Raw genomic sequence first — 26,671 nt, 5'->3', positions numbered from 1 at the left:
AAGGTATGCCTGTCTACATTATCTCTCGCCAAGGACTGCTTATCTCCCTTGACTGCCTCTGGCTAGGCCTGTAAAAAGGCAGATGTTTTCTGGTGGATAAGGCAGTTACAGGCTTAGAACTTTAGAAAAAAAATACTTTTACACTCTAAAACATTTTAAAACATTTCAAAAGCACTTTGAACCTTAAAAGCAATTTTTAACATTCTTTAAACATCAAACAAGTCTAAAACAAAAGACTATCACCAGACCTATGCCAGACCTATGCGTAAGCAGTTTTACAGAAACCAGAACTTAAGCAGGCAGTTATTAAAAACAGGAATTTACAGATTAACTATATTCTAAATCCTAAATCCAAATGTCTTAATTCTCTAAAGCCACTCTTAACATTACCTAAAACATTACCGACCTCATTCTAACTTAATTCTACATCTTAACTCTATATCCTAATATCTTAATCCTATAAGGGGAGAGGGCTTTTCTAACTGAATTCTATTAATGGGGGGTTTCTTTTACAACGTTCCTACAGTTGAGAGCCTCACTAACTGCTGAGGAGTGTGCCCACCATGTCTGGGCTTGTTTCTCTAAACAACGAAAAACAAGAATCAAAATAGCCAATTTAGCAGGGCGTGGTGGCACACACTTGTAATCCCAGCATTTGGGAGGCTGAGACCGGGGGATCGCAGTTCGCCAACAGCCTCAGCTACTTAATGAGGCCCTCTGCAACGCAGTGAGCCCTGTTTCAATATAAAAAATAAAAAATTGGGCAAGGGGAGTAGCTCAGGTCAAATGCCTCTGGGTTCAATCCCCAAACCCGTAAAAAAAAAAAAAAAAAAAAAAAAAAGCCAGTTTGATAACTTAGTAATAGAAATATCATATTGGTTTTAACATTTATTCTTCTAGAGGTTATCTTTTTTCTTCTTGATCAAGGAAAAATTAAAAGAGAACACAGAAGCCATGCATGGTGACACATGCATAATTCCATACTTGGGAAACTGAGTAGTAAGACTCATCAACCTAGTGAGACCCAGGTTCAAAATAGAGCCGGGCGTGGTGGCGCACCCTTGTAATCCCAGCATTCAGGAGGCTGAGACCAGAGGATCGTAGTTCGTAGACAGCCTCAGCTACTTAGTGAGGCCCTCTGCAACTCAGTGAGACCTGGTTTCAAAATAAAGAATAAAAAATAGGGCAGGGGCTATAGCTCAGAGGCCGAATGCCCCTGGGTTCCATTTCCAGATCCGCAAAAAAAAAAAAAAAAAAAGTAAAATAGAACTGAGGCTGTAGCTTGTGGATAAAATACCCCTGGGTTCAATTCAATTACCAGTAACACACACACACACACACACACACACACACACACACACACTCACTCACACACAAACACAAAGTGGCACACACTTGTAATCCCTGTACTTGGGAGGCTGAGGCTGAGACACGAGGATCACAGGTTGGAAACCGGCCTCTCACCAACCTAGGGAGATCCTGTTTTGAATTTAAAAAAAAAAAGGGTTAGGGGTATAGCTCAGAGGTAGAATACCTCTGGGATCAATCTTCAGTAACACACACACACACACACACACACACGGAAAAAAGGAGTGGTAGCTCAGAGGTAGAATGAAGCTGAGTTCAATCCCTAGTTCAAAGAAAGAGATGGTACAGGTTTGTAATCCCAGTACTTGGGAGGCCGAGATGGAGGATCACAGGTTTATGTCCAGCCTTCTTAGTGAGGCCCTCCCCAGACATTGTTTCAAAAATAAAGAATAAAAAATAGGGATGGGGCCGGGTGTGGTGGTGCACGCTTGTAATCCCAGCATTCGGGAGGCTGAAACTGGAGAATCGCAGTTTGCGGTCAGCCTCAGCTACTTAGTGAGACCCTGTTTCAAAATAAAGAATAAAAATATGGCAGGGGGTGTGGCTCAGAGGTCAAATGCACCTGGGTTCCACCCCCAGGCCCGCAAAATAAATAAATAAATAAATAAATAAATAAATAAATAAATAAATAAATAAATAAAATAGGGATGGGGGTGTAGCACCGAGGTAGAATACCCCTGGGTTGGTCGGGCGTGGTGGCGCACGCTTGTAATCCTCGCACTTGGGAGGCAGAGACAGGAGGATCACGCAGGTTCGAAGCTGGCTAGCTGCACGCGCTGGCTTAGGAGACTGTTTCCAAATAAAAATGTAAAAATAGGTCTGGGAATGTAGCCCAGAGGTAGAAGGGCTTCCAGGAACCCCAGTACCACCAAAAAAAAAAAAAAAGGATGCCCCTGGGTTCTATCCTCAGTATTGGCAAAAACAAAAACAAAAAACAAAAAAACCCTAGACTAAACAAACAAAAAAACACAGAGAAAACACATAATTTTCAGATTTTATTTATTTATTCCTTTGGAATTTAAATATTGAAGCACTCTTTGCAGTAAAATATATATAAGGCTTACCATCTAAACCATTTTCAAGTATGCAGGTAAGTAGTATTAAAGTTCATGTTTTATTTTAAGGTTTATAATCTTGTCTAACTCTAATCCCATTTGCCAGTGTCCTAAGGCTCAGAGTCTTAGGATTTTCCATTTCCACCCACTCCCCCCACGCTGTACCCTGTCCTTCTGGTCTCTTCTCAAAACCACCAGCACAGAGCCATCGGAGTCAGGCTGCCCTTGTGACCATTTGTTGTAAGGCACATGCAACTTATTTTTGCTTCACATTACATAGCTCTTACTTTGTGAAACAAAATATTAATATCCACTGAGTTGTGCTGTAACCCAGGTATGGTGGTACATGTCTATAATCCTAGTACTTGGGAGGTTGAGACATGAGGATCACAGGCTGGTGGCCAGCCTCAGCAACCTCGCGAGACCCTCTGGAACTTAGTGAGATCATGTACCCCAGAGGTAGACTACCCCTGGGTTCAACCTTAAGTATAAAATAATAAAATAAGCCGGGCGTCGTGGCGCATGCTTGTAATCCCAGCATTCCGGAGGCTGAGACCTGGAGGATTGCAGTTCGCGGACAGCCTCAGCTACTTAGTGAGGCCCTCCGCAACTCAGTGAGACCCGGTTTCAAAATAAAGAATAAAAAATAGGGCAGGGGGTGTAGCTCGGAGGTCAAAAGCCCCTGGGTTCCATCCCCAGACCCGCAAAAAAAAAAAAAAAAAATAAATAAATAAATAAATAAATAAAATAATAAAATAAAATAGTGCTGGGGGTGTAGCTCAAGGTTGGACATCCCTGGGTTGAACCCCTAGTATACCTCCCCATACGAATAAAAATAAAATGTTGTGTTGTATGCAATGAACTTTCCAGACCAGATGTTTTTACCTCTGTTCCCTCTCAGGCCCCAGACATCAACCCCACCACACACACATGCATTGTGACTTTGGGTATGTCACCCCCCTTTTTTGGCCTTACCTTTATCATGTGTTAATGAATGAGTCAAACAGACAATTTCTGGAAGGTTCCTGGATTCCAGATTCAAATTCTGTTCAGCACTTCTATACCAGAGCTCTCTCCTAAACTGCAAATCCACATTCCAAGCTGCTATCCTGGTATCTCCTCTGAGGTACTTCAAGTTGCACTTGTCCTAAACTGAATCCTTACCCATTTCTCTGCAACTTTCTCTTCTGCTCTCTAATATACTTGTACACCCCAGCCCTATTTTATTTTTTATTTTGAAACAGGGTCTCTAAGTTTCAAAGGGCCTGGCAAAGTTGCTGAGGCTGGCTGTAAACCTGTGATCCGCCTGTTTCAGCCTCCCGAGTATTAGGATTACAGACTTACACCACCATGCCCAGCAGTTCTCTTTTGGACTATCTGTCAACTAGACATAGTTGCACATGGTTATAATCCCAGTACCCAGCTACTTAGTGAGACCCTTTTTCAAAATAAAGAATAAAAAATAGGGCTGGGGATGTAGCTCAGAGGTAGAATACCCCTGGGTTCAATCCTTAGTACCGCTAAACAAACAAACAAACAAAATTAATTAATTTAAAAGAAATATCTGTTTATTGAACTTCTGTTTCTTCATCCCACTGCAGTCCCTTTTCACAAGGGCTCATCATCTCATTAGTCTCCTGACTGGTCCTGTTACTGTCAGTCTCACTCCTAATTAATCATTCTCTCTTCTACTTCCTTCCTTTGATATTTTTGGTTTTTTTTGTTTGATTTGGATGCTACTGGGGATGGAACCCAGGGGTATTCTGCTTCCAGGCTACACCCCTAAGCCCTTCTTTTTTTAAGGTACTGGAAATTGAATCTAATGGCATTCTACCTCCCAACCCTATTGGTTTAATTCTTTATTTTGAAACAGGGCCTCATTAAGTGACTGATGCTGGCCGCAAACATGTGATCCTCCTGTCTCAGCCTCCCAAGTACTGGGATTACAAGTATCAGTCACCACACCTGGGTCACCTGGGCCCTTTTTAAAATTGTTTTGAAAGCTGGGCGTGGTGGCGCATGCTTGTAATCCCAGCGCTTGGGAGGCTGAGACAGGAGGATCGCACAGGTTCAAAGCCAGCCTCAGCAACTTAGTGAGATCCTGTTTCCAAATAAAATATAAAATAGGTCTGGGAGTATAGCCCGGAGGTAGAAAAGCCCCTGGGTTCCACCCCAAGTACCACCAAAATAAATAAATAAATAAAAAAAATTGTTTTGAAATGGTCATGGTAGGCTGTTGAGTGTCTTGCTAAGTTGCTGAGGCTGGTCTTGAACCTGCAATTCTCCTGTATCAGCCTATCAAGTACTGGGATTACAGGCTTGTGCCACTGTACCTATATCTACTACCTTTATTGCTTTGTAAGTTCTCATCCATACTTGATATTAAGCAACTGATTAACAAATTGAGATTTGAGGAATGGCCCAGCATGGTGGTTCACATCTGTAGTCCTGGTACTTGAGAGGCTGAGGCAGGAGGATTGCAGGTTCAAGACCATCCTCAGCAAATTAGTGAGGCCCTCAGCAATTTGACAAGACAGTTTCAAAATAAAAAATAAGGCTGGGGAGTAGAACGTGGAGGTAGAATACCCCTGGGTTCAACACCAATACCACCCAAAAAAAGCCATGAGCCATCAATAGTCATTGCCTTGTCCATTTTCATCATTAAAGTGGCTCACTACTCCTGGGTGTGGTGGCACATGCCTATAATCCCAGTACTTGGGAAGCTGACACAGGAGGATTGCAGGTTCCAGGTTAACCTCAACGATTTAGCAAGGCCATCAGCAACTTAGTAAGACCCTGTTTCAAACTAAAATATAAAATAGGGCTGGGGGTAGAGTTAGTATGGTTAGTATCCTAGTATTAACATCTACACACAAAAGGATCATGGCTAGCTGGGTACAGTGACCCAATAATCCCAGTAATTGGGTACTGTAATCTCAGAACCTGGGAAGCTGAATACCAGGATCACAGGTTTGAGGCCAGCCTCATCAACTTAGTGAGACCCTCAATAACTAAGCAAGACCTGGCAAGACCTGAATTGGTGACCCTGAATTTGAGAGCCTTCTATATTGGCCCCCAAATACTAGGATTACAGGTGTGTGCCACCACACCCAGCTAATAAAATGTGTGTGTGTGTGTGTGTATGGTACTGGGGATGGAACTCAGGGGCATTCCTCATCCTCTGAGCTACACCCCCAGTCCTATTATTTATTTATTTATTTTTTAATTATTTATTTATTTGTACTGGGGATGGACCCAGGAGCATTCGACCTCCGAGCTACACCCCTAGCCCTATTTTTTATTCTTTATTTTTAATTTTTTTTGTTTGTGTTGGGTACTGGGGGGAGTGTGGAACCCAGGAGCTTTCGTTCTCCAGGCTATACCCTCAGCCCTATTTTTATACTTTATTTGGAAACAGGGTCTCACTAAATTGCTGAGAGCCTCACTAAGTAGCTGAGGCTGGCTTCGAACCTGTACGATCCTCCTGTCTAAGTCTCCCAAACACTGGGATTACAAGCATGTGCCACCATGCCTGGCTTTTTATTCATTTTATTTTATATTTGGTGGTACTGGGAGTGGAACCCAGGGGCTTTTCTACTTCCAGGCTATACTCCCAGACCTATTTTATACTTTATTTGGAAACAGGGCCTCATTAAGTTGCTGAGGCTGACCTCAAACCTGTGTGATCCTCCTGTCTCAGCCTCCCAAGAGCTGGGATTACAAGTATGTGCCACCACATCCGACTCCTTTTTATTCTTTATTTTGAAACAGGGTCTCACTAAGTTGCAGAGGGCCTCATGAAGCAGCTAAGACTGTGCGTGAACCTGGATGCTCCTGTCTCAGTCTCCCAAATGTTGGGATTACAAGCGTATGTCACCATGCCGGACTTATTTTTATTTTTTGTATTGGGGATAGAACCAAGGGGCATTCTACCCAAGCTATACCCCCAACCCTATTTTTTATTCTTTATTTGGAAACAGGGTTTCACTAAGTTGCAGAGGGCCTCACTAAGTAGCTGAGGCTGTCCACAACCCCTGATCATCCTGTCTCAGCCTCCCAAATGCTGGGGTTACAAGATTGCGCCACTACTCCTATCTTTTTATTTTGATGGTATTGGGGGGTGGAACCCAGGGGCTTTCTACCTCCAAGCTATACTCCCAGACCTATTTTATATTTTATTTGGAAACAGGGTCTCACTAAGTTGCTGAGAGCCTCACTAAGTAGCTGAGGCTGGCTTTGAACCTGTGTGATCCTCCTGTCTCAGCCTCCCAAGCACGTGCCACCACATCCCGCTGCTTCTATTCTTTTATTTTGAAACAGGGTGTCACTAAGATGCAGAGAACCTCACTAAGTTACAGAGGCTGGCTCTGAACCTGCAACCCTACTGTCTCAGGCTTCCATTTACTAGGATTACAAGCAGTGAACTGCAACGCCCTACTCACTAGTTAACTTTGAGCAAGTTTTTTTTTTTTTTTTTTTTTGGTGTATGGTACAGGGATTGAACCCAGGAACAAGCTACCTCTCAGCTATAACCACAGCCTTTGTTTAAATTCAAATTTTTGTTTATTTATTTATTTATTTATTTATTTATTGCGGGACTAGGATGGAATCCAGGGGCATTTGACCTCCAAGCTACATTCCCTGCCCTATATTTTATTCCTTAATTTAAACAGGGTCTCACTAGTTGCAGAGGGCCTCACTATGTAGCTGAGGCTGTCCAAGAAACTGCAATTCTCAGTCTCAGCCTCCTCACTGCTTGAAGCCAGGGGGTATTCTACCTCTGAGCTATACCCCTAGCCCTATTTTATTTGGAAACAGGGGCTAGGCTAACTTGCTAACAACCTCATTAAGAGGCTGTCTTTGAACCCGTAATCTTCCCATCTCAGCTTCCCACGTACTGGGATTGTGAGTGTGGGTTTCTACACACAGCTATTTTTTATTTTGAAACAATCTAGGCCTAGGGTCTCTCTAGGTCGCTGAGGGTCTTGCTAACATTGCTGAAGCTGCAATCCTCCTGGTCTCACCCTCCCAAGAGCAAGCTATTTAACCAAACATTGCTACTTCAGTTTCATGTCAAAAACAAGGACAGAGATGGAAATTGCTAGATTGAAGCCAGATTCAGCAATTAAGGAAGGGTCTCAGCAATTTTGTGAAAACCTTTTTTCAAATAAAAAAATAAAATATGTCTAGGGTTGTAACACGGAGGTAGAAGGTCCCTGGGTTCCATTCCCAGTAACACACACACACACACGGACAAAGATTGTAACCACCTAGTATTATTAAATGGTTCATCACCATCAAATGTTTGTGTCTGGCATGCAGCAAGGGCTTAACATATGTGAGGCATTCTCCTAAATGTCCCCCCTCCACGGACCTGACAAACAGTAAGTAGCTCAAATAATTTGCTATTTAGTGCCCTTCATTATCACTGATCACAGTTCAGTCTACAGGAAGAGAGGAGAGGCACATATAAGCAAATAGTCGTATACAAGATTCTAAGTGTCCTGACAGCCTTTCCAGCCCTAAAACGGCGTTCACGTCCACGACTAGAGGGGAAGGAACAGTCCGCTAGTTTCCTTTCTGTGATCTCAGCGCGTCTTGTGCTGTCAACGTACACAGTCACCTGGGTGGCCTGCATCTCCGGGGATCTCTCCGCGCCCAAACCCACGTCCTGCACAGGAGCCTCCCCCGAACACGCAACCAGCGCCTTTCTTTTCGTCCTTACGGTCGAGCGGTAGCCATTTTTCTCTTGATTACTCAAGTAACTTGCAGAGGTGAGGTCGCTGCGCCCACTTCACAGACGAAGACACTGAAGCTTCAGGGAAGTGTGCCGGGCTCACGGCAGGCGGAGAGGCGGCGGGGTCTCAGCCCGGCTCCGCGACCCGAGCCCACAGCAGGAGGCAGAGAGCGCGGAGGCCGGACGCGCCTCACCCCACACCTCTACCTTCTCCCTCCCCGCCCCGGCGCCATCGGGACTCTGGGAGGACCTGCCGCACCCCGGCGCATTACCCAGACATGACCCCGCAGTCTGCGGAGCCGGCGTACCTGAGGTGGCCGCCGCCATGTCGCGTCGCCTCAGCCGGGCCGGGCCCGCCGCATCCATCCCACGCCCTCCTTCAGGCCCGCCGGGCCATTCGAATTACCCGGCGCCCCGCCCCCGCCTGCGACCCACCAATCACGGCTGCTCCCCGCCGGAAGTCCCTGCTCGCGGCTGCCGACGGCCCCGCCTTCTGGGGTTGGCCCGCGGGTCCGGCGGCGCGCAGAAGGCTCGCGGGGCGGAGGGCGCGTGCGCGCGCACGCCGGCCGCGCGGCCGTTGACGTCGCCGTGCGCTCGGGTGCAAACCGGGCGCCTGGCGGCCGCTGTGCGTGCGCGGCCGCCGAGCTCCTCCTGGCCCCGGGCTCCCCGCACCTCGCGTTTGTCGGGGCTTAGGCGTAGGTCTGCGTTAGTGCGCACTTTTGGCTCATTCTTCTCCCACAGAAATATACAATTACGCCCAATTAAGCCCAGTGTGGTGGCCCACACACTTATAATCTCAGTATTTAGGAGACTGAGACAGAAGGATTTGGGCTCTCAGCCAGCTTCAGCTACTTAGGTACTCTGCAATTTAATGAAACTGCTTTTTTTCCTTTTTTTTTTTTTTCTGTAATTGGGGTGGAACCCAGGGCTTTTCTACCTCCAGGTTATAATTCCAGACCGATTTTTTAAGCTTTATTTGGAAACATAAAATATCACTAAATAGCTGAGCGCTTCACTAAGTAGCTGAAGCTGGCTTCGAACCTGTGCTATCCTCCTGCCTCAGCCTCCCAAGCGCTGGGATTACAAGCGTGCGCCACCACGCCCGGTAGACTCTGTTTAAAAATAAAGAATAAGCCAAAGCCGGGCGTGGTGGCACACACTTGTAAATCCCAGCATTTGGGAGGCTGAGACCGGAGGATCGCCTCAGCTACTTAGCAAGGCCCTCTGCAACTCAGTGAGACCCGGTTTCAAAATAAAGAATAAAAAGACGGGCGTGGTGGCGCACGCTTGTAATCCCAGCATTCGGGAGGCTGAGACCAGAGGATCGCGGTTCGGGGACAGCCTCAGCTACTTAGTGAGGCCCTCCACAACTCAGTGAGACCCGGTTTCAAAATAAAGAATAAAAAATAGGGCAGGGGGTGTAGCTCGGAGGTCAAATGCCCCTGGGTTCCACCCCCCAGACCCACAAAAAAATAAAAAAAATAAAAAAATAAAGAATAAAAGGGCAGGGGCTGTAGCTCAGAGGTCGAATGCCCCTGGGTTCCATTCCCAGACCCACAAAAAAAGAAGGCAGGCATGAGGCTCTCAGCAACCTAGTGAGACCAAATAAAGTATAAAATAGGGAGTATAGCCTGGAGGTAGAAAAGCCCCTGGGTTCCACCCCCAGTACCACACACACACACACAAAAATTGGGTTGGGGGTATAGTTCAGAGGTAGAATGCCCCTGGGGTTCAGTTCCTACCTAGCACCCCCCCACTACACACACACACACACACACATCTATCTATATGTATGTATAATTAAAATTTTTCAATTAAAAATAATTTTATAAAAACTTTATTCTTAGCCAAGCGTGGTGGGACATGCCTGTAATCCCAGTACTTGGGAGACTGAGACAGGAGGATGGCAGGTTTCCAGCCAGCCTCAGCTACTTAGGCCCTCTGCAATTTAGACCCTGTTTCAAAATTAAAAAAAAAAAAAATTGGCCTGGAGGTGTAGCTTAGAGGTAGAATGCCCCTGAGTTCAAACCCCAATACCACAAAATAACAAATAACTCAGCAGGTTTAAGGGCTTTTTGTCTTTTTTTTTTTTTTGTGGTCCTGGGGGTGGAACCCAGGGGCTTTTCTACCTCCAGGCTACACTCCCAGACCTATTTTATATTTTTTATTTGGAAACAGGGTCTCACTAAGTTGCTGAGAGACTCACTAAGTAGCTGAGGCTGGCTTCGAACCTGTGTGATCCTCCTGTCTCAGCCTCCCAATCGTGTGCGCCACCCCACCCGGCCTTTTTTTTTCCTTTTGTATTCCCCATCTCAGTATGATACCCTTCTCTTCCCAGTTACCCAAGCTACAAACATAGTTTTGTTTGTTGTTGTTTGTGTGTGTGTGTGTGTGTGTGTGTGGTACTGGGGGTAGAACCCAGGGGCTTTCTGCCTTCGGGCTACACTCCCAGTCCTATTTTATATTTTATTTGGAAACGGTCTCACTAAGTTGCTGAGAGCCTCACTGAGTAGCTGAGGCTGGCTGCAAACCTGCGCGATCCTCCTGTCTCAGCCTCCCTAGTGCAAGGATTACACGTGTGCGCCACCACGCCCGGCTTTGATAGTTTTTTATATACTTCCTTCACTCACCCTCATGCATTCAGTATTTGCTCTTTTCTGCTTCTAGTCTCTCAAATTCTTCCTGGTTTTACTGCCTTTGTTCAAACATACATCATTTCTAATCTAGACGTAGTTTCTTAACTGCTTTTTTTTATCTCATCCTGCTTACCTGCAGTTTATTTTCCCCCTTACAACAGAAAAATAATGCATTCTTATAAATATTATCAGTCTTCTGGGGAAAGTTTTGATTCAATGGCTCCCTGTAGCCCTTAAAATCGGGTCTGAGTTGTTTAGCATGACACTCATGACCGCCCTGCCTTTCCATGGAGCTTTCTGAACCATGATTTTTCTTCTCCTTCTTTTTTTCTTAGTGCTGAGAATTGAACCCAGAGTCTTGTGTATGGTAAACACACCCTCTACCACTGAGCTATACCCTCAGCTGTGTAGTTTTCATATCTTCCTATGTCTGCGTAAGTTGGGCCATTGTACTACTCACCTACACACACACACACACACACACACACACACACACACACACACACACACACACAGCTTTCTGCACTAAGTCTGTCCTAACACCGCCAGAGAAAGTTAGTTGCTCTTCTTTGTGCTCCTTCAGCATCCTATGAAGAACACCTTTGTTACAGCATCAGTAAAATCATTTGATAGAGAAGAACCAAAATTTTAGTAATTTTATATTTCTAACACCTAGCAAGAAATGTTTGATTAATGTGTGATTAAATTTTTTTTTATGGTACTGAGGAACCTAGGGGCTTTTCTACCTCCAGGCTATATTCCCAGACCTATTTTATATTTTATTTGGAAACAGGGTCTCACTAAGTTGCTGAGAGCCTCACTGAGTAGCTGAGGCTGGCTTTGAGCCTGCACCATCCTCCTGCCTCAGCCTCCCAAGCAGGGCGGGGGAGGGGGGATTACAAGCATGTGTCACCACGCCCAGCTCAGTCCTATTTTTTTAACTTTTTATTTTTATTTTATTTTATTTTTGTTGTACGAGGGAATGGAACCCAGGGGATTCTACCTCTGGGCTACACTCCTACACCTATTTTATAAATTATTTGGAGACAGGATCTCACTAAATTGCTGAGAGCCTCACTAAACTGCTAAGGCTAGCTTCGAACCTTCGATCCTCCTGTCTCAGCCTCCCAGGTATTAGGATTACAAGCATGCGCCACCAAACCAGGCTTCTTAAAATTTTTGAAATGGGATCTTGCAAGGTTGATGAGAGTTTCACAACTTGCTGAGGCTGTTTGCAAACTTGCAATCCTCCTGGTTTAGCCTCCCAAGTATTAGGATTACAGGCATGTGCCACCATGCCTGGCTTGTTTTGGCAATTTAAAATCTTTTTTTTTTTTTTTTTTTTTTTAGATAGGCATGGTGGTACATGCCATCTAGTACTTATGAGGCTGAAATCGGAGGATCACAGGTTCAAAGCCATCCTCAGCAACTTAGTTAGACTCTGTTTCAAAATAAAAAATAAGACAAATTGGACATAGTGGCACATGTTTATAATTTCAGTACTTTGGAAGCTGACAATGGAGGATCACAGGTTTATGGCCAGCCTCAGCAACTTACTAAGGCCCTCTGCAATTTATTGAGATGCTACTTCAAAATAAAAGAATAAAATAGGGCCAGGCGTGGTGGCACAGGCTTGTAATCCCCGTGCTTGGGAGGCGGAGACAGGAGGATCGCGCAGGGTGGAAGCCAGCCTCGCTGGTTTAAGAGACCCTGTTTCAAGCCAGGCGTGGCACGCTTGTAATCCCAGCATTCGGGAGGCTGAGACAGGAGGATCGCGGTTTAGGGACAGCCTCAGCTACTTAGTGAGGCCCTCCGCAACTCAGTGAGACCCGGTTTCAAAATAAAAGAATAGCTCTCAGACTTAGCGCCATCTTCGTAGAAACCTCTGCGCCATGAGAGCCAAGTGGAGGAAGAAGCGAATGCGCAGACTGAAGCGCAAAAGAAGAAAGATGAGGCAGAGGTCCAAGTAAACTAGCGCGTGCACCATGAAGGCCAAAAAGGCAGAAACAAGGAATGCCAGAGGCCGGCGACCCCGCTACATGTTGGACTGCTGCTCCTGACCAGTGTTTCTGGGACATCGACACAAGCACCTGAGAGACGCCTTGCTCATAACAAGCTGCCCCCTTTGGTCCTTTGCGCTGGGCCTTTGGCATTCTGGACTAGTTCTCTGTTGTGGCCGAGTGTAACACGTGTACAATAAATCATCTCTTCTGCTTAGCTGAAGAAAAAAAAATAAAAATAAAAGAATAAAAAATAGGCAGGGGGTGTAGCTCGGAGGTTGAATGCCCCTGGGTTCCATCCCCAGACCCACAAAAAAAATAAAAATAAAAATAAAAATAAAAAAAGAGACCCTGTTTCCAAATAAAAATATAAAAAATAGGTGTCTTGGAGTGTAGCCCAGAAGTAGAAGAGTTTCTGGGAACCCCAGTACCACCAAAGGAATAATAAAAAAAAAAAAAGAATAAAATAGGACCGGAAGTGTAGTTTAGAGGTAGAATGCCCTTGGGTTATATCCCTAGTACCACAAAAATAAATAAATAATAAATAAGATAGGCCTGGGGTATAACACAGAGGTAAAATACCCCAACAGTTCATCCCTACTACCACAAAAGAAAAAATCTTTTTTAAATAAAGGAAACTTTTCCTTAAATGCAGTTTTTGTTTTGTTTTGTTTCTCGCAAAAATGTAATGTACACTAGACCAAAATCAGGATCACCTCGCTTTGTCATCTTCTGCTGTGGCACCTCTCAGATGCCAGTGCCTAGTGGACACCACTAGCTTCAAGGTTATCTAAGAGCTGACTAGGTATCTAACCTGTCAACAGTCTATCAAGTTCAGCCACAAACAAATTTGTAGTGCTGATATCTTTGCAATATGAATGAACCTAAAGCAACGCTAAGTGAATGAAGCTGGAGACAAGGCCACATTATGGCTTTATTCCACCTGTGTGTCATGCCCTGCAAGACAAACCCACATTTAGTAGACGAGTGAATATCAGAAACTAAGGAGCAAGAGAATAGAGAGTGACTAGTGGATATTGGGTTTCTTTTTGAAGAGATGAAACAATTCTGGAATTAGAGGTAATGGTTGTATAACCCTGTGAATATTCTAAATTCCACTTAAGTGGGGTGAATTTTAACAAGGCATGGAGGCATATGCGTGTAATCCCAGTACTTGGGAGGCTGAGACAGGAGGATTGAAAGTTCCCAAGCAGCCTCAACTACTTAGAGAGGCCCTCTGAAAATTAGACCCTGTTTCAAAGAATAAAAAATAAGGATAGGGGTGTAGCTTGGAGGTAGAATGCACCTGGGTTCCATCTCCAGTACTGGAAAAAAAAAAAAAAAAAGGGCTAGGAGTGTTTCTTGGAGGTATATTAAACCCAGAGGTATGCCATTGGGTTCAATCCCCAGTATCACAAAAAAGGATGAATTTTATGTTATATGATTTATATTTCAATAAAAACAATTATAATAGCATAATATTCTGTCCCATAGAATTGATTTATAAGGGAAATAAAGGTATTGTTATAAAAAGAAGCTGAGGCCGGGCGTGGTGGCGCACACTTGTAATCCCCGCCCTTGGGAGGCAGAGACAGGAGGATCGCGCAGGTTCGAAGCCAGCCGCGCGCGCTGGCTTAGGAGACCCTGTTTCCAAAATGAAAATGTAAAAAATAGGTCTGGGAGTGTAGCCCGGAGGTAGAAGGGCTTCCAGGAACCCCAGTACCACCAAAAAAAAAAAAAAAGAAAAAGAAAAAAAAAAAAGAAAAAGAAAAAGAAGCTGATCATGAGTTTATTTTGTTACTATTTCTTTACAAAATTACATTTGAGAAACTTAGATTTGTCTAAGAAGATATGGGTCTGACATTTCCTGTAGCTTGCACTAATCTGTTGGGAACAATAGGTAACTACCCACCACTACCCATAAAAAACTGTTAGTATTTTAGAAATGGGAACTAGAGTCCTAAAAAATATTTCCAAAGCAACTTTATTTCCTTGCTGAATCTGTCAGACACCCCATTTCTTCCCCTGAATTCTAACCAGCTCCTTATATTCATGGCAATTCACAATGGAAGTTTCTCCACTTTGGAATTTCCTTTTGGGAGCATGGTGTTTGTACCAGTATTGGGAATGGCCTAGGAGAATCTGAGAAAGCTATGATTATTAATATATTTTAAAAATTGGGTGAGGGGCAAATCTGTGCAAGGACTTGGTTTCTGCCTGAAAGCAGGCAACTATTCCAATGTAAATTGACCTAGCTAAAAGCAATTAACAAGTCAATAGTGAGGAGGTAGAAGGAAATAGGCAGATAGGGAAGAGGCCTCATAGAAAAAGTTAATTTCCTGAGTTTCCTGAGGGGCAATGAATATCTGAAATTCCAAAGGCTCAGAGATAAGAAGGACCAGAGCTTCACAAAACCATCTGGTTACTAGTCACCAAACCCAGGCGACATCCCTGGAGCAAGTCTGTCATTTCTGCTGAAAGGAGATTCTTCAAGGACTTGCAAATATCCTATGCAAATTCTTTTTTTTTAAATTATTTTTATTTTTTTTTTTTGGTGGTACTGGGGTTCCTGGAAGCCCTTCTACCTCCGGGCTACACTCCCAGACCTATTTTTACATTTTTATTTGGAAACAGGGTCTCCTAAGCCAGCACGCGCGGCTGGCTTCGAACCTGCGCGATCCTCCTGTCTCTGCCTCCCAAGCGCGGGGATTACAAGCGTGCACCACCACGCCCGGCCCTATGCAAATTCTGAAAGCTGCTTCCCAGAAATCCTGGAATCCCAAACTCACCCTGACCAAAAGAGGACATGCAGACATCTAGGCAAAGACCTTAGCCAGCCACCAAATTGGGGTTTTTCCCTCTCAGGGACCCCGTTAGACCTTAGAGAAGGCAGAGTGCAATTGAGGGCATGTGGCCGAGGATGCTCTCAGGTAGTGACCTGAAGGCCTTTGCTGTACATCAAGGCTGACCAGGGCTCCTAGGGGTGACCTGCTCCTCTTTCCTGGCAGATCGCGTGGACTCTGGAAGAAGGCCGCCTGTAATTGAAGGCATTTGACTTGGGCTACTTCCACGTAATGTCCTGAAGGCAGCGGCTGGACACTAGAGACCTGACAGCCCGAGAGTTGTTCTGCCACTTTTCCTATTCCTTTCTGGCTGATTGCGTGGACTCTGGAAGCTTGCAACTGAAGGCAATTCGGCTTGGGCTACTCTCAAGTATTGGCCTGAAGGCAGCTGCTGGACCCCAAGAGTTCTGACAGCCCCTTTGGAGTGTTTAGCCATCTTTCCTTATTCCCTGCTGCTTCCAATATACTCCCCTTCCTGCAGTCTGCGGGTGTCATTCTTCGCTCCCATAGACAAGAACCCAAGAAACTCCATTTCATCTTTGATGAAACACCAGGTTTCTTCTCAACAAACCCCCGCTTCATCTTGGGGGCTCAGAAGAAACCCCTGTTTCAATAGGAGAGGAGAACTAGGCCTTTCTCTATCTAAAGAAAGATCTTAGGAGAGGAGAACTAGGCCTTTCTCCATCTAAAGACAGATCTACATGATAAGCCAGCTAAGATGGTAGGAGGGGTCGACCTTTATGAAAGGAGATGCCTTGCCACACCTTGTTGGGAGAGGTACCTTACAGGATAAGGGGAGGTACCTTACAGGGACATTCACTACGTCAGAATTACGTAAACAAGATGGAGGTCATGGGTATAAAAGTCCGGTCCACATGTGATCCCTTTGGTGTATTTATTTCAAGTCCCCCCCCCCATGCCATTTTGGCATGGGGATGTATTTCTATTTTCTGTATTTCTATCTTTTAATAAACTTCTTTAAATCTTCAGCAACTGTCCAAGCTATGCATATTTATTCTTAGCTTAGGACACGAACCGGTGGTAATTTTCTGGTTTTGGTCATTTGGGGTTTTGTTGTGGTTTGAGGAAAATTGTGTCTGGGACCCGAACAGGGGTCCCTGGGAACAGTTTCCCGATAACCATATTCTCCCAATCCATAACAGTGTTGACAGTTCACACTGTTGAGGGGTGGTGTGCTCAAGGGAAGAACCCCAGTTCAACTAATCCAGGACAGCATGAGGAGAGGTGGAAGGAACTGGGCTGGGGTAATAAGGCAGACCTTAGGCACAGACTTAGGGTGCACTTCAGGAGTTAGGTGGGTTCTGAGAAAGAACAAAGGATGACAGTCCAGGCCCACCACATACAGAGACTGGGTTCAGGTCAACAGAGTGAGGTGACATTCTTCTAGCAGAACAGCACTTCCTCAAGGGGAAATCCAGGACAGAGGAGAGCTGGAGAGCGGGACATCTGGGGTTTGGGCACTAAGCCACAACTTGGCCTTGCCCTAGCCTTAGAGCAGTTTGGGTAAACAACCTCCAGGTATCCTTGAGAAGGGTTGATGTGAGCCAGACTCTTATCTCCCTTCCCCACTGATAACTCATAAAGAAAAGCCCAGGATTCTTTTTATTTTTTTAATTTTTTAAAAAAATTTTTTGGTGGTACTGGGGTTTCTGGAAACCCTTCAACCTCCGGGCTACATTCCCAGACCTATTTTTTATATTTTTATTTGGAAACAGGGTCTCTTAAGCCAGCAAGGCTGGCTTCAAACCTGTGCAATCCTCCTGTCTGCACCTCTCAGGCACGGGTATTACAAGCGTGTGCCACCACACCCACCATGCAGAAAAGCCCAGGATTCTAAACTTCCTCATTCTCCCACTTTTCCCAGATCAGTGCCCAACAGATAGCCATGAATGAGATTTGCACTGTAGACACCTGAAGACACTCACATACACAGCATTTTTAAACATGTCCTTTTATTAAGCTTTTGGATGGGGGTTACTGATAAGGGAGTTCTCATGGCCCACCACACTGCCCCCGCCAAGGAAGAGATTAAGGATCATTTTTTCCTGCAGTTAGGGTAGACATCCCAGTGCAGGCCAATGGCATCGATGACAGAACCAGCTCGGCCACTGATGAATCGGAGGACGGTGTTGGGGTGCAAGGGGACGGCGTTGAAACTAGTGCCTGTGTCTTTCCCAAAAGACAGGTAGCGGCCCTTGTCTGTCACAAGGACCAGCTTCCTCAGGTAGTTCTTGTATTTGCCAGATACTTGGATCACTGATTCTCCAGGGTGCAGAAAGATCTCCTCCAGGTCTCCCTTTTTGCCACCCACATAGTCGCTCCACACCTTGCCATAGCGCACCTGGAGCCTGGGGTAGGGGTGAAGGCAGAAGGGAGGGTGACACTGAATACGCTTATCAAAATTAGACTTTCAAATCGGTCAAGTCCCCTGCTAGCATCACAAGCCCTAGAAGATCACACAGAATGTCAACTACTCATTATGCTGACAAATAGGCTCATAGAAGGAGAAGAAGTCGCCAGAGTCACCCCAGAGCAAGTGTCAGACTTGGAGTCCAGGATCCTACTGTGCCCAGCCCCCACTTAAAGGGAGTCTCAACATTTGCAAGTGCCCTGTGGGGCAGGGAGGGAGTTCTCAGCGCTTAGGATGCAGAGCCTGGAACATTTTAGCCCTGAATATGACAGAATTTTCCAACTGTGTGTGTGTGTGTGTGTGTGTGTGTGTGTGTGTGTGTGTGTGAGAGAGAGAGAGAGAGAGAGAGAGAGAGAGAGAGAGAGAGAGAGAGAGAAGAGAGAGAGAGAGGTGTTTGCGCATGAGGGCGTAGGAGCGCACACAAGATAGCTGAGGCTGGCCACGAACCTATGATCTTTCTTTCTTAGCCTGCCAAGTACTGAGATTACAAGCATGTGCCACCACGCCCAGCTTAACTATATGAAAGGAATTGGACTATCTCAGGATAGACATCAAGCAGAGATGGAGGATGCCTGACAGATATATTGCAAGAGAGGTTTAAACCTCCAATGGGTGCTGACCTAGCCAACTTCCAGGCCCCTTAGAGTTGGTGGTACTATGACTTGCTAACACAGGAGTTGTAACAGCACTGATCTAGAATCCAGATCCTCTAACAACTTTTCCCCATATCATGTTTTACCTGTGACTGTTGATTGAAATAGATGGGGTCCAAAGACGGGGTCTTCAATTTAGTAAGACCCCAGAGGATCCCAAACCACAGAACTTTAATGAATCTTACCCTGTGATGTAGTAACTGTTGACTCGGATACGGAAGGCAGTGATAGGGCCTTCTAGCTGGTTGCCAGAATGGGAGAATCGCTTCCCTCCATTGCCTCCATACTCTCCATTATAGGAGGAGGAGGACTTGGCCTGAACTGGAGGAAGAAGGAGTTGGAGGGGGAAATCTCCTGGGGGCTCATTGTCCTCCCACCTCCCCTGTTCCTCCCAAGATTCCATTCCCACTGCCCAAGCCAGCCTAAGGAAAGCCTTGGTCAACAACAATGCAGGGGCTGCCTCACCCTGACCCCACTGCCTGGCCCATGGCATCTCACTTACTGGCACTGGCAGAGGCGGAGGCACAAAGAAGAGCCAGCAGAGCAATGGTCAGCATCCTGGAGCTGGAGTGGAAAGAAAGGAGAAATCCTCGAAGGTTTATCCTCTTCCCTCTGACTTCCTTCACCTAGGCATCCCTGGCCACTAGTTCAGACTTGCTGACCAGGGTGGAGCCTGGAGAAAACTGTCCATCTGGGGTGCTGTTCTCTCCAGATACTATCTTCTGAGTCCCCATCCATTTGGCTCTCCCTGGTCTGGCTGTAGCCAATCCTTCTGTTCCCTCCCACACAAAAATGGAGCCCACCTGTCTGGACTAAGCCAGGTCCAGCCCCAATCCATCCTGGCACAAAGCAGTTTTCTAAGGAGGAAGTGGAGGACATGGCCAAAGCATAGAGATGGTTGAGTTTACTAAACCAGGAACCTGAGCAAAGCCTAACAGCAATCGACCTGTGGTAGAGTAGCCTGGTTGAAGGGCATCTGGGGTGTGGTTAAATCCCAGCTTCACCCTGGTCTGAAATCAGAAGCAAAGGAGCATTCTAGAGGTGCCTCGTCCATGTCACCTGGGGATGGCAGGTGGCAGTAGAGGAGCCTGAACTGACACCTGTGTCCAAGCGGTTCTGGTGGCACTGGGATAGACCGAGAAGTGGCAGGAGGAGTTGGAACAAGCTAAGGCATTAGCTCCCAGGTACCCGGCCTACTCATCACAATCCTTTCTCTACTTACACAAACCTGGCCATTTCCATTTCTCTCTGCGTCCCAGGTATCCCCAGTCCTTCAAGAACTGTCTTTGCACTTAAGATTAGCTCAGCTCTGAGTACCCTCACTTATCTGATGCTCAAGTCTCCCCTACCCCTTAACCCAGGCATCCTTTCTCCAGCTCAGTTCTAATTCAGGTCGAGGCATTCCTGTGTCCCCTCACCTGGCAGTTTCAGATGCAAAGTAACATCGTAGAAGCTTCCAGTTCTTTTATACCAGGTTCAAAGCCCTCCCCTTGTTCTTTATCAAGTGAACCCACCTCCCGAACAAACATAATTAACCTCTTGGGATCAGGTATCAGGCAGGGTCTGGACTATCTTATTCTGGCCCTTCCCCCAAGGGTTAGAGATGGGAAGGTGGGGTCCACTCTGGGCCTATGCCAAATCTCAGGAAGGGCAGAATAAACTTGAGAAAAGTCCCCTACCAAAGAGTGTGCAACTTTGAGTAGGTAAAGCCGAGGGTGCCCATGGGATGTAATGAAAGGACTTTATACAAGGTTTTCTCTCCCCTAAATGGTCTGTCCTGAAATCTGCCATCTGTCAGGATATACTGCCCTCTCCAAACATTTGAAATGTAGATTTTACCCGGAACACTAACTTTTGCCTACTATTTGCCTATTTTCTCTCCTTTCCCTGATATGTTATTTAAAAAAATCCAACACAATAATGTTTAAACACTTTTATTGTAAGCCAGACCTGGTGGCACATACCTGTAATCCCAGTACTTCAGAAACTAAAATGGTTGATAATTTAGCAAGACCCTGTTTCAAAATAAAAAATAAGCTGGGTATGGTGGCACAGGTTTGTAATCCCAGTACTTGGGAGGCTAAGACAGGAGGATCACAGGTTTGCAGCCAGGCTCAGCTACTTAATGAGGCCCTCTGCAACTTAGTGAGACTCTGTTTCAAAATAAAAAATAAAATATGTCTGGGATGTAGCTTGGAGGTAGATAGATGTCCCTGGGTTCAATCTCCAGTACTGCAAAATAATAATAATAATAATAATAATAATAATAATAATAATAAATATAGAAATAATATAAAAATAAAAAGGGAGAGGCTGCAATAAGAAGTATCTGCTCTCTTTTCTCTCTCTCCCACTATCTCTCTCTCTCTCTCTCTCTCTCTCTCTCTCTCTCTCTCTCTCTCCCGTTTTTTTTTCCTGAGGTACTGGGGATTAAACCCAAGGACACTCTATCAGTGAGCTCATCCCCAGCTATATATTTGTTTATTTATTTATTTACTTATTTTTGGTGATATGGGGATTTAATCCAGGGGCATTCTACTTCTAAGCTATACCCCCAGTCCTATTTTGATTTATTATTTATTTATTTATTTATTTTGGTGGTACTGGGTTTGGAACCCAGAGGCTTTCTAGCTCCAGACTATACTCCCAGACCTATTTTATATTTTTATTTGGAAAAAGGGTCTCACTAAGTTGCTGAGAGCCACACTAAGTAGCTGAGGCTGGCTTTGTTTTTATTTTCTTTTACCAAATATAATTTATTCAGGAAAAATGTAAACTAAATAACTTAATTCTAACAGGTAGAAAGAGTCCAGAGGAGGCCGGGCATGGTGGCGCACGCTTGTAATCCCCACATTTGGGAGGTTGAGACAGGAGGATCGCACGGGTTCCAAGCCAGCCTCAGCTACTTGGTGAGGCTTTCAGCAACTTTGCGAGACCCTGTTTCCAAATAAAATATAAAAAGGGTCTGGGAGTATAGCCCGGAGGTAGAAAGCCTCTGGGTTCCACCCCTAGTACCACCAAAAAAAAAAAAAAAAAAAAGTCCAGAGGAATGCCAGGCATGGTGGCACACGCTTGTAATCCCCGCGCTTGGGAGGCTGAGACAGGAGGATCACACAGGTTCGAAGCCAGCCTCAGCTACTTAGTGAGGCTCTCAGCAACTTAGTGAGACCCTGTTTCAAAATAAAATATAAAAAGGGTCTGTGAGTATAGCCCGGAGGTAGAAAGCCTCTGGTTTCCACCCCCAGTACCACCAAAAGAAAGAAAGAAAGAAAGAAAGAGTCCAGAGGAGCCGGGTACAGTGCAAAGATGCAACAGGAGGATGGCAGGTTCAAGGCCGATGTGTAATTACTTGGTGAGACCATATTTCAAAATACAAAGTCAAGCTGGGCTTGGTGGCTCAGGCCTCTAATCCTGTACTTGGGAATCTGGGACAGGAGCATTGTGGTTTTAGGCCAGTCTCAGCAACTCAGTGAGACCCTGGGTTCAATCCCCAGTTCCACACATGTGGGGAGCCATTAAGGTTTCCCCTAAAAGAATACTTCTGGCTGTCCTTTGCCCAGAGTCAATAAGGTTTGGGGTCATGGAAAGTCAAAGTCAAAGGTCTGAGAGAAGCTCTGGTGGTGACGGCACGAGGGGTTGACTGACCCGACCGTTATGCGCACAGGTGGTGACGGCATGAGGCTGAGGTTGGCTTTTTTTTTTTTTTTTTTGGTGGTACTGGGGTTCCTGGAAGCCCTTCTACCTCCGGGCTACACTCCCAGACCCATTTTTACATTTTTACTTGGAAACAGGGTCTCCTAAGCCAGTGCGTGCGGCTGGCTTCAAACCTGCGCAATCCTCCTGTCTCTGCCTCCCAAGCGCAGGGATTACAAGCGTGTGCCACCACGCCCGGCTTGAGGCTGGCTTTGAACCCGTGCAATCCTCCTGTTTCAGCCTCCCAAGCACGGGAATTACAAGCGTGCGCTACCACGCCTGGCTTTTTATTTTGTAGTTTGAAACAGGGTCCCATGAACTGGGAATGGTGGTACATGCTTGTAATTTCAGTTTTTGGGAGGCTGAGACAGGAAAATCACAGATTCAAAGCCAGCCTTGGCAACTTAGAGAGGCTCTCTGCAACCTAGTGAGATCTTGTTTCCAAATGAGAAATAAAATCGGACTGGGAGTGTAGTTTGGTGGTTGAATACCTTTGGGTTTAACCCCCAGTACCAAAAGAGAAGGAGGAAGAAGAGGAGGAGGACAGCGGGGGGGGGGGGGGCTCAGTACATTGCTGAGGCTGGCTGGTAACCTGTGATCCTTCTGCCTCAGCCTCCCAAGTACTGGGATTACAAGCAGGCAACACCATGCCCAGCTATTTTTGCTATTTTTGACACCGGCCTCACTCAGTTGCCCACACTAGCCCTGACCTTGCAATCCCCCTGCTTTAGCCTCCCAAGTAGCTGGGATTACACCAGGCTAGTGTCAGGACTTAAAACCAGCAGGCAGGCTCTCAGAGCACTCCACCCTTCCCTTACATGCTCACCATCTGGGCCTGGGAGTATCCAGGATAGCAAAGGGTGTCCACCCTGAGGAGCCAATAATAGGGCGGGACTCCTGGGTGGGAGATTCTAGGAACACCAGACAACAGCCAAGAGGTGCTGACTTTTCAAGTCTCCTCCCTTCTCTCCTTTCTCCAAGTTTAAGATAAGCAAATCCTGGTGACATAACTTTTATCTCATTTCAATTGTCCCCTTGTATCCCTCGCTTTCTCAATGTTCTCAGTGTTCTTGCTTTCCCAGTTCTCTTTCCCCACATCTTCTGCTCTGAGGCTTTTTCCTTTTCATTTCCTCTTCTCTTTTCCTTTTCTTTTTCAGTACTGGTAGTGGAACCCATGCTAGGCAAGTGCTATACCACTGACATTCAGCTCCCTCCTCCTTAAAAGAAAAAATTTTTATAGTTTTTTTGCGGGTCTGGGGATGGAACCCAGGGGCATTCGACCTCCAAGCTACACCCCTGCCCTATTTTTTATTCTTTACTTTGAAACAGGGTCTCACTAAGTTGCAGAGGCCTCACTAAGTAGCTGATGCTATCCCGCAAACTGCAATCCTCCGGTCTCTGCCTCCCAAATGCTGGGATTACAAGTGTGTGCCACCATGCCCAGCTCTTCCTCCTTTTTTTTTTTTTTATTTTGAGATAAGATCCCACTAAATTGCTCAGGCTGGCCTAGGATTTGTGATCCTCCCACCTCAGTCTCCTGAGGTGCTAGGATTACAGGTGTGTACTACCATACCTGGCTAGATTTTTAAAAAATTTCTTCTTTCCGTGCCTTTTCTCTTGTCTCTGCATCAATCTCAAGTGTTCCCTCTAGCTCTCTCCTTTTTCTTACTACCCTCATCGCCTCCTCTTCCTCTTCTCCTCCTCCTCCTCCTCCTCCTTCTTCTTCTTTGTCTTTCTTCTTCTTCTTTGTAATAAAAGGATTGAACTCACAGGCATTTTACCTCTGAGATACACCCTCAGCTTTTTAAAATTTTATTATTTGTAAACAGGGTCTCACTAAGTTGCTGAGGCTGGCTTTGAAACAGCAATTTTTTTTTTTTTTTTTTTGGTGGTACTGGGGTTTCTGGAAGCCCTTCTACCTACAGGCTACACTCCCAGACCTATTTTATATTTTTATTTGGAAACAGGGTCTCTTAAGCCACCGCGGCTGGCCTACCAATGCAAAGTCTAGTCTCCTCCATGACCTGGAGACCAGTCCTTGGGTCCTTGTGTTATGGTTTTGGTGTTGCCATGGGTTCTTTTTCCAGCCCAGTATAGAAATAAAGAGTGAGAAAAACCTGAATGCACTGCTAAAGTCAGATTTATTAGAGTGACAGGAAAGGGCCTCATGCATGAAGAAGAGTGAGATGGAGTGCTTGACAGAGACACTCTTGTCTCCTGGACCCCAGAGTCTTATACATGGATTTCAGCTTCCTTATTGTAGGAATGGTATATGAGGATGAGCCAACCTTTCATAATAAGATGGATGTGAGAACAAGCTGGCCATAGGATATGTCTTTATCAGCCACTTGAATGAATGGTCACAGGGTCTTTTTCTGAGTCCTGACTGCCCACGACCAGAACATTCCCCCCTCTTTTATAAACTTGCATACATGCATAGGCATAGGAATGGAGAGGTCATATGTTCAGTCTGGCTACTTCAGGCTGGAAGGGGATGATGTGGAGCCCAGCCTTACTTGTGTATGCAAGTAATGTGTTACACTGGGGAATGTCCCAGATCCCTGCAACCATCTTAGGGACTCTTACAGGTGTTTATTCATGGTTCCACCTGGAGCTTAATGGCTTCACTCCTGTTGGAAACAAACTTGACCACATAATGTAGTAGACATGGGTTGAACACAAGCATGAGTAGAATGGCCCCTAAGGGTCCCAAAAGAGGTAGGAACCAAGTCATGGAAGGTAAAACAGACCTGACAGCTTCCCATATTGAGAAACTGTCGACTTTCTTGAAATTATTTATTGATGCTTGCTCATATATTTTGTTAATGTTGGTCTCAACTTTTCTTGATGTGTTAATGTAGATGCAGCAGATTTTGTTTAAGGTTTCACCTGAGCCTGGGCTCCTGTGGGGGTGGTGCCACACATACGGCAGCCAGACTTTCTCCATGGTGTTTTTCCTTCTGTATTTCCCATTCCAAATCCCTGTTATAAACTGAATTGGCAGCCCACATTAGTTGATCCAAAGTGGATTTTTCAGGATCTGACACCAAGTTTTGGAGCTTCTACCTTACATTGGTGCAGATTGTAAAAAAAAAAAAAAACCCTTATTTCTAAGGATGGCCTCCCCTTCTATCAATATTGAGGCCAAATTACTGAATTTAACCATGGCTTCCTTGGGTCTTTCCAGGAAGGTCATTGGGGGTTCATTTGGGCCTTGCTGTATGGCTGCCAGCTGCCCATAATTGAGGGGTTTCAACTTGAGATTTTTCTCAGTTTTTCTTTTATACAATATAAGTAATGACTTCTCTTCCACTTGTGTTTTACATCCTCTGGGTCCCATTTAGGATCCTGAGTGGGAACTGCATCACTCCTAAAGGGAATTTGAAGGGAGGTTCTTGTTTTAGGACTTTAAGCAGCATAATAATTGGTGCCCAATTTCTGAGCTCCCTGATAAATTCACTCCCTTTCCAAGAATGTTAGGGTTTGGTCTAGAAGCAGTGTTACATCCTTCCAAGTGAGGTCATATTAGTAAGTAAGTAGCTCAAAGACCTGTACATATTGGTCAGGGTTGGTCATATAGCTACCAAGGTCTTTTCTGACTCCTTAAGCTTGACCAGTGAAAATGGTTTCTAGGTAATTTGGGGTCCAAAGTTTCCTCTTCCTACTGCCACAAAGAGAAACACTTCCCCTTATCCCTCTGATACTGGCCCTGTTTTTTCCTAGCCTTGGATATCTCCGGGGTCTCTGGGTCATGAGGGGTATTATCATGATACTGAGGAGGGCATAATTAAGCATGGTCCCATAGGTACTAAGAGGGGCTCTGGAGGTGCCAGGGCTCCTACAATGCTGTCATCCTGTCTCTTTGGGGCCAGTTGGTCTTTGGACTCTGTCTTGGCTGTTGTTACCAAAACTGCTTTGACTACAACTTTTTACAAAGTCTAGATGGTCCCAGAGATTAAAAAAAAAAAAGCAGAATATATCCCACCTCCCCCTACTTGCCCTCTTTCCTACAGAATAGGTCTAGTTGCAGGATAGTGTTATGGTTTAGGCTTCTCTGCAGTGGCCAGTTCCCTTCATTCCCTAGCAGGTATTGTGGCCATGCTTGAATACAGAAGAAACTGAGAGTTTTTTCCTTTAAGGTCTGGGGATTTGAACTTATTCCAGTGATGGATGGCAGGAGAATTTGAGCTTCTACCTGGGACTGCTGGGATCTCATCTATGAGAGAGAGGGTGTACTTGTTGGCAGGGTGGGAAG

At 45.5% G+C, this 26,671-nt stretch overlaps 2 protein-coding genes across 2 annotated transcripts in view; both read right to left on the bottom strand.

The window, feature by feature from the left end:
• Positions 1 to 8,526, bottom strand: part of KIF22 (kinesin family member 22) — a gene marked incomplete at both ends in the record, with an annotated part of 54,619 nt that extends 46,093 nt beyond the window's left edge. Inside the window, one exon of the mRNA XM_080704091.1 lies at positions 8,469 to 8,526. Coding sequence (XP_080560217.1) covers positions 8,469 to 8,526 — 58 coding nt within the window. The remainder of the gene's footprint in view (positions 1 to 8,468) is intronic.
• Positions 8,527 to 17,695: 9,169 nt separating this feature from the next.
• On the bottom strand, positions 17,696 to 19,280 carry LOC308268798 (zymogen granule membrane protein 16-like; the record flags this gene model as incomplete). Its single annotated transcript, XM_080703905.1, has 3 exons — positions 17,696 to 18,008; positions 18,909 to 19,044; positions 19,226 to 19,280. 3 exons carry the CDS (start codon positions 19,278 to 19,280, stop codon positions 17,696 to 17,698), a joined length of 504 nt encoding a protein of 167 aa, XP_080560031.1.
• Between the last annotated feature and the right edge of the window lie 7,391 nt (positions 19,281 to 26,671).

The sequence above is a fragment of the Muscardinus avellanarius genome, assembly GCF_963383645.1.
Source record: "Muscardinus avellanarius genome assembly, chromosome: 10".
Taxonomy (NCBI): domain Eukaryota; kingdom Metazoa; phylum Chordata; class Mammalia; order Rodentia; family Gliridae; genus Muscardinus; species Muscardinus avellanarius.
The sequence above is the reverse complement of the archived record's forward strand: the minus strand, read 5'-3'. Positions and strand labels throughout refer to the sequence as shown.